The 12,376-nt window shown below is 41.0% G+C and overlaps 1 protein-coding gene across 6 annotated transcripts in view; it reads right to left on the bottom strand.

Annotated features, from left to right (window-relative positions):
- LOC134563430 (transmembrane protein 131-like) overlaps positions 1-12,376 on the bottom strand; it is a 131,680-nt gene that overhangs the window by 26,862 nt on the left and 92,442 nt on the right. For all 6 annotated transcript variants that reach the window (XM_063421351.1, XM_063421348.1, XM_063421349.1 and 3 more), the window contains exons 9-15: positions 8,280-8,433; positions 6,140-6,198; positions 5,687-5,795; positions 4,301-4,403; positions 3,500-3,653; positions 2,697-2,867; positions 2,320-2,389 (exon numbers count right to left, since the gene is read on the bottom strand). In XM_063421351.1, the coding sequence (XP_063277421.1) occupies positions 2,320-2,389; positions 2,697-2,867; positions 3,500-3,653; positions 4,301-4,403; positions 5,687-5,795; positions 6,140-6,198; positions 8,280-8,433 (820 nt within the window). The remainder of the gene's footprint in view (positions 1-2,319; positions 2,390-2,696; positions 2,868-3,499; positions 3,654-4,300; positions 4,404-5,686; positions 5,796-6,139; positions 6,199-8,279; positions 8,434-12,376) is intronic.

A 12,376-nucleotide genomic window follows, 5' to 3' on the forward strand; every position in this document is an offset into this window, starting at 1 on the left:
TCTAGTAAGTCCTTTTTACTGCTTCTATTTCTAATAGATGCCACTGAAGACTAACTATGCCATTAGTTGTCTACACAGTACTTTCCAATAATGCCAGTAAAGTATCAAGATAATATACTACATGGTGGTACAAAAATATACTAGCATGGCACAGCAGGGAATAGAACAATTCCCATAGTTTGGAAAAAACAGTCTTTTCATTTTAGCTTCTTTTCTAGATGCTGTTAATTGTCTCAAATTCTTCTTAAGATGAATTGCAAGGCTTTACATCAGTCTAAAGATTAGTGCATTTTAGAAAATTACACTCATTGGTTCAAGCATTTTCACACAGCAGAAAGTAGTTAGAAAAGCAAACTTCTTTAGAAAGAAAACAAGAATTACTTATTTTGAAATTGTATGTACTTTATTTTACAATCCTTAATGTTTAAAGTAATGAATTGAGATTGGTGATTATTGGAATAATCCAACTACAATTTCTTTAGGTCAGCACTTTTAGGCCCATGTATTACACATTTCTGTTTAACAAATACTAGTATCCTAAAGCAGAAGGCAGAATACCTGTAAGTACAGATGTCACTATGTGTATAATTAGAATTAAAATAAAGTAAGTGTGGCGGTGCATTATTTTTAGTTTATTATGATTTCATATTTGTTGTAATAACTCAGTTTTGCGTACCCCATTTTCCTTCTTTATGTGCCCTTAATTTAGTTCTATGTACCCCTATCCCCCTCATTAGTATTCCTTTGTCTCCTTCAGTTGCTTTAAGTTATGCGTGCACCTGTTACGTTATGTGACTTTCAGTTATCTGTCTATTATCTTTCCCGCCTTATGTAAACCCATCCCACACATCCTGGATTGGTTTTTGTTAGTTTTACCCGCGGATGCAACACCCTAGATACAGACCCTAATTGGTTGCTTTAAATTTACCGCTCCCTTTACCCCTCCCCTAAGCTTGTTGTGTAAAACCCACTGCCCGAGCCCTGCTCGGGGCTTCTTGGGGTGTTGTCTTTTAGTTGCTCATCTCCTTAATAAACCTCTTCAGTTCACCCCAAGACCCGTCTCGCCTCCACTCCATCTCTGCTTCCGAAATAGACACTGCCGAGAACATCGGAGTCCCTAGGTGGGGAGGTGAGAGCTCCCCAGGGGGCAAGGTGTCGCACCCCTGGCCGCTGTGTGCCCTGGGACTGAAGAGAGTCACACACCGCTACAAGTAAGCAACAAGGATTTGGTTGTATCAGTCACATTCCTTCACTGAGATTAAAAAAAAAAAAAACAAACACAAAAAAACTCCAAAACAAAACAAAAAAAAGCGCAAACATTTGCTTGTAGGAGGATATGTACCTTAGCATGCAAGTGTCTCAATGTTCAAGTCCCATGTTTCTGTATGTCACCTCAATTCTCCTTTTCACATCTGACTGACTACTACTGCCTTCCTCATAGCCTCACACAAAAATACATTTTAGGAAATATCATCTTGAAAACATTTCCAGGAGAGTGCTCAAACATTTAAAGCCTATGATACCAGCTGCCTTCTGAAACTCCTTACTGCACAGAGAATAAAAACCACTATTCTGAATCAGCTTTTAACAGGTTCAACATTCTTTAGGCAGTATCATGCCATGTAATACCTATCACTGTATTTTGGTAAATGCCAGCCAGGTACTTAAAACAGCTCCGAGCATTACAGTATCTGGAGATAGATTCCTCAGTTCCAGAAAAAATGAGACCTTTCTGTTTCATATGATACAATGTTAAGGATGCTGTTTTATAAGCCTGATAAACCATCTTTTACTGACATCTATGGAATTATTGCTATGGGAAAGAGATAAAGAGAAGGCCTTCAAATTTAACTCTGGATACAGGCAGATACTGGTCAACTTTTTTTTGTTGTTTTTCAGCAAAGAATTCCCAGGATCTGGGCCCAGGTTATGCACATTTTCTAATAACTTTGAGTTAGTGGACATTTTTACCAGTCTACCTCAACATCTCTCAAGAAAATGAGTATGAAGATATAAAAGGGCAATACATCACCAATGAGAACCTATACGAGAGTCTTAAATACTAAAATAAGTTTCAAGACAAATCAATAGCTTAGCATGTGCTATGGAATTAGATGTCTGAAATACCGCACCATCTACTCAGTACCCTCAGCCATTTATATGCTCCCAGAAAAGTGGATGTTTTTTAAAAAAACGTAAAACTAAGTATTTGCATGAACAATCTCAATAGTCTCATTACAAGTCCTGCTATATAAAATTAATTTTCTACAATAAAACTACTGTCAAATGCAAAAAAAAAACCACCTTAGACAAGCCTACCTGAATCAGACTTTCCCAAGTAGCACTGAATATCACAGTGGGTAATTGCTTCAAAATTAAGATCTCTCTGCTGGAAAAACAAAAATACGACAGAACAAGAGAATTTCACTTTCTCAGTGCATGATTTGTTTGTAGAGTCAAATAAGAGAATTAAGGCCTTGAATTAAAAGAATTAAGTGCCAAGAGAACTATAATTGCATCGCTGTTCAACTCTGGGGACTTAAATTCTCAAGCTACAGAATGGTTTAAAAGAGTGGTCTGTTACTGAGCTTTTCTGTCAGGACTAAGAGAACAGATTTCTGGCCTGAGAGAGACACTACTGTAGCTGGGTTTGCAGTGCCTAACAATACTTGAACATACACAATTGAACACAATACCTTGGACACAGTCAAATATATCTGCAGAGGTATTTCAAACATCACTCCCACATTTGTGGACAAACAAATACTAGAGAGCACATTTGTTACAGTGTCTTTCACACTGAGCTTCAAAGAAAATACATTCCAGCAGCCTGGAGGTAGTGTCAGAGGTTCAGTGAAGTTCAGAATCTGAAAAGAATCAAATGACAGCTGAATTAAAATTGGTACAGCACTTTCTGATGCAGGTGGTACCCTGAAACACAAACTTTCTCGTCCTTTGTGTTTTTGCTGTTGCTACATGGTCATATGTGCTTGTGACTGATCAATACAGTACACTTACGCCAATCTCAATATTAAAACATAAAAAGAGCCATTTAGATGTCTACATCATGTGCTTATTCATAAACCAGATTTGCCTGATTTGAACCAAGCAGTTGTGCCGGTAAATTATTGGCTTTAAAGCTCATCTATGCACTAAAGGCTTCCACTATGAAGAAATGCTGGATTCTAGAGAGCACAAATACACACATTCAACAATTCTGAGAACAGAGAATGGTCTGTAATTTCATGCATCTGTAGCTGCAACTCAAATGGAAGAACAGTTGTCAATAAAACAATACAAAAGTAAGCTGGACAGTGAATAATGCCTCTTGAGACAGTAACCTAATAGTTACAGTATAGATGTACATAAACCTTTATTTTCAACTGAATCCAACCAGCTCTAAGAACACCGAGTTCTTCAAAGAACCTATTTTGTATGTCAAAGGTCCATATCTTTAAATCAAAGACAAAACATTGTACAAAGAAGAAATAAAGCTTACCTTTACTATGCTCTTTGTTTCTCTGGCTATGAACACCTCAATCAATTCAATGCTGAAGTAAAAATTATTTGTAAACCATATGGACCAATATCCTGAAGTATTATGATGTGGTTCTATATGAAACAGTGCTGCAGAAGGATCTACATCAAAATACCTATAAGTAAATACAGAAAAAATATAAATACACCTGGTATTGTCCTTGAGTAAAAACAAGTGGTGTATACAAGAGAAGATACCATAGTATTCTTGTATGGTGAGGCTCTTCTAAGTTTTCCTGGGGAAGAACAAAATTATTTATTAGGGAATAATTACATATGAGAGTAAAAATTCAAAAGAACCATTTAAAAGAGACAGGCAAAGTATCTACTGCCTTGTTATGCTACAGTACAATATTGCCTATTGCTTTGTGATACAGCAGGCTAGATGAAATTGGCAAAAGATGACTGAAGCAAGAAAAGACTTCACATTTTTTCTAAGACTATCCAGCTTCTGCATTGCATTAACAAGGGTGCTGGAAATTTTATCATAGACTAAGCAACATTTATATGATATGAGCTGCTAAGGCACATCTTTTTACTGGCTCCTAAAATTCTTCTTGTGATAAAATACAGAATTATTGCTTTAAATGTGACAGGTCCATTTTGGCAAATGACACAGCAACAACAGGAAGAAGCCTCTTCACTGACCTTGGAATCATAGAGTGACAAAGGAAGTTAACTTCATCTCTTAAAAGTAAGGTACAGTATTTTCATTATAGTATCAGTGAACATTTACAAAGAAACCAAAATCCAGTCAACCTACTCTTCCATCACAGGACAGAAAAGACAGGCTTTGAGTGTTGTAGTGCCTTTCAAAAGATTGTTCTTGTTGTCAGAATAAAGGCTTTCACTGTCACAGGAAGCAGCTGGGAAAGAGCAGACACACAGAATACATCAGCATATCCAAAATGATTTTCATGCGAAGATTTGCAAGAACACTAAAAAGGGGAATCTTTGCTGGTGCAATCCTCACCCAGGTGAGTAAAGCATCTAATTGAGTCCTAAGACTCAGTCTTTTCAGAGGTTTCAAACCTTGCCTTAAGAAGTATTCATGAATGCTAAACACCTTCAAAAAATACACAATAAGGCTGTGAAGAGCAACCTGACCAATTTTAACCACGTGTCATTGGCACATCATTCTTACTAATCAGAGCATGCTGCCTCCTTTTAACAACTGAAGAACTGCTGTATCACCACGAGCCTAGCTAGATAAGGACACACTCAGGAGACAGAAGTCTGGGTTTAACAGAGCAGCAGGCAGGAGAGCGAGAGCCCAAGTTTATTTACAAAACTCAGTTTTATACATTTCCTATGGGGCCTGTGGTTGGAGGATGGAATTCCACCTCTCAATCCACATTGGTCAAGCCAACTGTCAATCACCTTTCTCCTCCCACCTAGAAATATGTAAACAATGAAAGAGTGAGCAAAACATGGCCAGTGTTTATAGTAAGGAGCGTGAGAAGCTGCACACTTCTGCTTTAGTATGAACGCTCAGTAAACTAGGGAAATTCATGGCAACATCGCTCTTTAAAAGAGAATCACTTAACATAATAGTCCCTTCTTTCTTCTTATTCATCCATGTTTTCCCTATGTATTGCCTCAATGTCATTATGAAAGCAGCCTGTTTCATAAATGTTTAAAGTCTGTACACTGCAGTCTAGTGGTCAGAATAGGAAACAGGCTGGAGTCAGGAATGCTTAAATGCCAATCTCTGCTCTTCCACAAACATGTCTGGTTTCAGGCAAACCTCTTCAATGGTCCTGCCAAGAAATGTCATAGAAAATGACCATCCAAGCACAAAAGCCTTTCAGAAAACATATTTGAAACAGAAAAAAACCATAAACTATAAAAGGATGTTGAAAAAGCATATTCCATAATTATGCTTATTGTAAAATCAGCGAACATTTTAGCAACTGGGTTTTTCCCCTTTTTTCAAGTATGTATAGCTTAGAGCCTTCAACCAGCATAAGAGGAACCACATACACACAAAAAGGGTGGAAACTATTAGCAAAAAGAATTCATCCTCTTTCTCAATTAAGTCTAGACAAGCTGATTTTTAGATCTTTCGGGGTCTCTGCTGAAAAAACCTACCCTTTTTTCAGCAATCAAATCCTATTTAATCATATATCTAAATATGTGTAACCTGTACCTTTACAAGAAATAGAAGCAACTTTTGTGAAGTAAGCAGATGATGAGGATAGCAGTACTGGCTCAAACTCCACAGGTGATGTGTCTTTTTGTGACACCTGCTGTATTTCCTGCATGAAGACAAGACGAATTTAGTAGCAGCACTTCCATTATTAGTGTTGCAGCTCCTGTATTAGTCTATCTTCTTGTCAAATTTGCATGCCACCATCTGCCATTTTCTCGTATCTTCTAAATCAATACATGAATTTTTATTCAAGTTTACAGCTCTTACATCTTAAAATCCATCACTGAACTCCAACATGTCATCTCAAGGATCTATTAGACATTTGGGCACACTTTAAAAACTCAGAAGTGTGAAATTTGCTACCAGCAAAATCAATCTGCTATTAGAGAAAGCTAATTCCCTAATCAAATTCACCACCCTAAATTACAACTTCCAGGAGGCCACAATTACCTGTATACGCACAAGGCTGTTTCCAGAATGCATGATATACACATCTACTGATGAATGACCTGTCCAAAAGAATAAACACCAAGGTAAGTTCACCAAGGACAGAAACATTTGTTTTGTCAGACACTCATATGAGAAGCAATCCCAATTTAAATTTTAAAATCTTTATGTGACAGATACCCTTGTAAAAAGGAGGAACTATTCACATCTTTGAGCTGGCAAACATTTGAGAGAGGAGTAAAAATCCACTCAAGATTTTTAGCCACAAATGTGCAGGCAAGCTTCAACAGGGAATCTTCATTATCCCCTAAATCTTAGATCACACACTACTTCCCCCTCCTAGGGGCAGGGAGACAGAAGTTAACAGCTGAATGGAAGAAGAACGGCTGTTGATGAAGTAACTTTCTAAGGGCCAGTCTATCAATAGCAGGAGAGAGTCTAGTAAAAACTGTTCTGTATCACACACAGCTGAACAAGATCCTGGCTCGCCTGCTCTAAAATGCAAGCATTCCCAGGAAATAATACAAAGCTGGATTCAGTACTTTGGGCTCAAATCAGGAATGGTCCTATCACCTGGTAGGTAGCAAACTATTGCCTAAAGCAACAGGAGACAGGGGTAACACAGTCTTCGCCTGCTGGTAAGGTGGCACAGCTACGTTGGGGAACCACCCTTGGTCACTGGCAAAGCTATCTTCCCATCCACAGGACAGTAGGAAGATGTAGAGGACCAAAAGAAGGGCAGCAGGACAGAATAAGAGATGACCATCATACGATGGTCCTTCCACAAGGAAGATAACTTCAGTTTTTGCCCTTGCTTATACTTGTATTAAATCAGTGTACGCAGGCTGACATGAAAGGACATTCTCCCACCTGACCAGCCACGATTTCTAATAATGTGTGTACTTTGTTCAGCTGCTTGAAAGCAAGACTGCAAGTTCTAGCTTCCAAAAGAGGGTTCAAGGTGTTGATTAAGAGTTTCACATACCCTACAGCTGTTTAAAGCACATACTCCTCTCTTCAGCCTTTCCAGCTGGTTAGTTCCTCTGTGCATACCCTGCCTACCTGCTGTCCTGGTCTAGGTGCTAACTTCCCACCAACAGCTAATCCAAAGGGCTTATAGAACCAACCTCTAGCACAGACAGGACTTATAATTGCACTACATTTAACAGAAAATAGCCCTAAAAGATACTTCTAGTACTTTAACCACCAAAAGTGTTAACAGTGAGCACCCTTGACAGAACAGATGGGAACAATTTTCTACCAGCATCAGAATAAATGTACATCCACAACTCAACAAAGTCCTGGCATTTCACTGGCACGAAAACTAGGTTTACAGTGGGTATTTCAGTTTCAGCTCTATGAAGTGCCACATCACAAAAATACCACAAGGGAAACAGTACATATTGTAGATATTTTGTGTATATTGTATCTATTGTTTTGTGACTAGATCTTGAAATGCATTTCTCAAAAGACAAAAAGATCATGTTCCTTTTCAAAAAGTATGTTAAAAATATTATTTTAATCTGGATTCTTAAACAGTTTCTTCTTCTCCAATCAGAAAGGAAAACTAGCAGAAATGTCTAAAAAAAGCTGTTCTAATAGACTGGAAGGCTCTATAAATAATTTTTAATCCCCTGGATTTAGAGGATGTGCAGCATAAAAAAACTGCAAGGAGTTGATTGTTTTGCCTGTGGAATTCTAGCTCACAAGAACAAATTATATACACATCTGTATTACCTCATTACCCTACTTTCCATAATGGCCACTATCCCCAGTACTGTATAAACCACTCTGCCTTCACAATCCCATTATGGTCAATTTAATTAATGCGAAACCAGAAATGCAGTTGTAGAATTCAAAGGACCATGTCATCTTTCCATACTATTTAAGCAGATGCATAAGCATGGGGGACTAAAGAATGAAAGAGATCTAGTTTACAACTTCACAATTGTTACCTTTATGAAGAAAACTGCTTATGATAACTCTGCCCAACAAATTCTCTGTGAGCTGTGTTTAACTGAACTTGGTTTCCCTTACTTGTGAAATTAAGCGGTCACTGAATTCAATACAATTTAAGATGTCAAATTACAAATTATGTATAAAACGAAGTTGAATTACACTTAACAGGTGGATTAGGACTTACCTGAGGTCTTTGTTCTTTCCATTGCTACATAAACTATAAAAAGATTCTCCAGTAAGTATTGTCTGTGCGCCACAAAGTCTTGTTGGGCATTTTCCACTCTTACTATTAAACTCATTTCTAGCAGCATTGGGTCATCAGACATAAAACAGCAACTCTGGAGCGAGACAAAGGGATATGGTGTGTGTGTGATGGGGGACAGAACAAAAAAAATTCATTACACTAAGGAACTTTGAGAAATTAACCAAAGGCATTATCTAAGGAGACAAGGTTTCTAGCACCAAAGTGCTGGCAAAACAGAAGTAATTATGACCTTTGCTAAAATCTCAGGAGAAACCAAACACAATGCAGTTACAGAGACTACAGCAAAAAAAAGACGAAAACAACTAAAAAAGACACTGAACCTGAGAGAATGCAAATTTATAAACTGTCTTAGTAAGTCTCACCTCAGGGACTGTAAAACAGTTTCCTTTGTTAAATCCTCTGCCTTCAATAAAATGTGCCACAAACAGACTGATGCATGTGTCTTAATGGTAGGAAGACAGTTCATGTTCACTGGTCTGTTTATAGGTAATTTTTCCAAATCTTGTGCTTTTGTCCCCATTTCTCACTGAAGTATTTTTTTTTTTTAACATACATGTACAATTCTTAATAGAAAACACTGTTGTCTGGCTAGAATACTTCAGAAAAATACAAATAGGCTCTTATTTCCATCTGTAAGTAGTGGCTGCTGTTAACACAGTGTCTTGGTTTGAAAGACAGGTATCTGCTAGGAAGGGGGCATGACCTCCCTAGAGATGTAGAATTCGAATCCCCTCCCTCCAAGTTATTCTAATTTAGAAAATTAAAGGGGCTTTCAGACAGAGGTATGGGGATAGGGATAACAGTTCTTTACTAGTATATATGACAAAACAACAAACAAAATACAATGTCATGGGTTGGCGCTGGCCAAATGCCAATGCACCCATGAGTGTATATTTTTCTGAATGAACTACTGTGACATGTGGTCAAGAACAGAGCAGAGCAGGCCTAAAACTTGAAATAGAAAAAAAACTTTATTAAACTACATAACAACAGAGAATAGAAAAGAAAACCTAAACACCCGGAAACAGAAATGAAAACCTCCCAGAACATTTCTTCTCCTCCCCCAATTTCCATCCCTTACATGCTCAACAGTTAACACTTGCACATTACCCTCATCTTACATGCTTAAACCAAAACCCTGGGTTCCCCAATCAAAGTCATCATCACTCAAAAAAACCAATCTTCAATCCATCCAGGGAGAGAGGAGTCTCTCTCCCACCACAGACCCCCCACAGGAAACACAGTTCCACCCTCCCGTGTTCCCATGTCACCCATGGCACCACCTGGAGCGGTCTGCCAGGGTGACACCCTCCTTTCCATATCCAGTGCTCTCACCACCGTCCATGGACCAAAACCGCATATAGGGCTCTTTTAAGGATGTTTGGCCAAGTACCAAAAACCAGCCATCTTCTCATATTGGGACTAGCAGTCCCCCCCACATTTACCCCTGGGGCCGAGGGTTCCAAGAATAGGCCACAAAGTCTTTGGTTTTGAGCCAAATGCATCCACCCAAATACAGTCTTATTTATGTTCAGGAGAGTCCAGGGTCCATCTATAACTAACATTACGCGAGAAAAGTCCAGCCCAAAAGCCATTCCTCTTCATCTCTGTCCAATCTGGGGTTCTTTTCATCGTCCTTTATCATCTCGGTCCCAGGCTGTCTCTCTCTCTTCTGAAACCACCAACCATGAGAATCAATGTCTGGGAATAGTTTTCTTCTGTCTCAGAAAGAGTTAAAAGCTTCTGGCTCCCGGCAAGGCCACAGGCTCAGGCACTCGCAGGCTCCGCAACTCCCACACACAGCTCGGCACCTTCTCCCTGGGAAGGGGGGAGACAGGACGAGGGGGGGGGATGGGACAGGAGGACGGAAGGCACCTCCAAAGTTCTCCACCCCTCCATCCTCGATGGGGCAAGCTCAGGTCCAGTCCCGCTGTCTCTCTTTCTCCCCCCCGGGGCACAGGCCTACCGCAGCCTGGCCACCTGGCCCCCCTCCCCCACCCAGCCTGGTAAGCTGGGCGGGGGAGGAGGAAAAAGAGGCTCCTCTCCTGAAAGCTGAACCAGAAAGAGGAAGTCCCTCTGGGAGTCCTTGCTTTTAACCCCTTGTGTCCTCAGAGGTGTGTCCAACCCCTCAGTGGCCACTGAAAGGTGCCAACATTCAGACCTGACCACGAATTGGTTTCACCTCAGCTGCCTGAAAAACTCACTTCCCCTCAAACCAAGACAAACCATGTTAGCATTAATAATAAACAGAACCAAGAACCTTGAGGGCTTTCTTTCAAAAAAAAGCCCAGGGCAGTTTGATCTCGGTGCCCCTGCAGGACTCTGAGAGGCTGAGCTGGAAGGGAGGAAAAGTCCCGGGCTGGTGGATGAGATGAGGAGCTCTGTGCTGGCAGCTGGAGCGGCAGGGGGTGTCCTGGCAGAGCTTGGCAGTGCTGGGCTACAGAGTAGCAGGGAAACCTCAAAGCTCTGAAGAAACAGCGGCGGTGGGGGGAGGGCTGGAGAAAGTGAGCTCAGGATTCCTGGGTACACGAGGAGATGACGGTAGATTTCCCAGGACAAGGCAGAGGCAGAGTGATGGCCGTGAACTCTTCCTGCAGTGAGGGGTAACTTGACTGTCTTCCTCGGTGCTGAGAGCAAGAGTGAGTCCCCCTCCCCTAGCTCTGTCTTTTTCCCAAAGCTCATTATCTCTCCCCTCTGAGGGACACTCCCAGAGACTTAAAAACAATAAGTGTAGCCTTGTGCTGCCATGTCCTTCAAGTACTCCCTTTTGTTCTGATTAAGTACTGTCATTAGCGGTTTCTTAGAAACTTATGGGAAAAAATTCTGTAAGTTAAAAAAGAGGCAAATCTAACCCCCAACATTATCCCCCCCGAATTTTTTTCCATACCAACCTATTACATTGAATTTAAACCTTTAAAAATATAGCCACACAAGCACTACCTAAATTTTATACATATATACATACAGATATGGGTACAGACAGTGATGTGGGTAGCTCATCCTAAAACAAGGTCTCCTTGAGGTATGCATTCAGGCCTCTCCATCCCTTTGCATCACCCACCAGGTGCATCCTGGTCCCTGAGCGAAGACAACCCCACGGATGGGATTGTCTTTGCTGGAGGCAGAATTAATACAAACGGTTTTTCCCAGCATGCCTCTCATGTACCACTGGAACCTTATCTCCATCTGTTGTTCTCAGGGGCTCAGATTGGGCAGGGCCTGCTCGGTTGGTGGAACCTCGAGTGTTCACTAACCATGTGGCCTTTACTAATTAATCTCCCAGTTCTTGAAAGTCCCCCCACCCAGTGCCTTCAAGGTGGTTTTAAGCAGGCCATTACACTGTTAAACTTTCCTGGCTGCTGGTGCATGATAAGGAATATGGTACACCCACTCAATGCTATGTTCCTTAGCCCAGGCTGCTATAAGGCTGTTCTTGAAATGGGTCCCATTGTCTGACTCGATTCTCTCAGGGGTGCCATGTCTCCACAGGACTTGCTTTTCCAGGCCCAGGATGGTGTTCTGGGCAGTAGCGTGAGGCACAGGGTAGGTTTCCAGCCATCCAGTGGTGGCTTCCACCATGGTCAGCACGTAGCGCTTGCCTTGGCGGGTTTGGGGAAGGGTGATGTAGTCAATTTGCCAGACTTCCCTATACCTGTATTTGGACCACTGCCCGCCTGACCATAGGGGCTTCACTCACTTGGCCTGCTTGATTGCAGCACACGTCTCGCAGTCATGGATAACCTGAGAAATGCTGTCCATGGTTAGATCCACCCCTCGGGCTCATGCCCACTTATAGGTGGCATCTCTGCCCTGATGACCTGAGGCGTCGTGGGCCCATCGAGCTAGAAACAACTCTCCCTTGTGTTGCCAATCTAGGTCTATCTTGGCAGCTTGATCTACTTGCTCATTGTTTTGGTGCTCCTCATTAGCCTGACTCTTGGGGACACAGGCATCTACATGGCGGACTTTGACAGGTAGCTTGTCTACTCGAGCAGCAATGTCTTTCCACTCATCAG

This window comes from Prinia subflava, chromosome W (genome assembly GCF_021018805.1).
Source record: "Prinia subflava isolate CZ2003 ecotype Zambia chromosome W, Cam_Psub_1.2, whole genome shotgun sequence".
Taxonomy (NCBI): domain Eukaryota; kingdom Metazoa; phylum Chordata; class Aves; order Passeriformes; family Cisticolidae; genus Prinia; species Prinia subflava.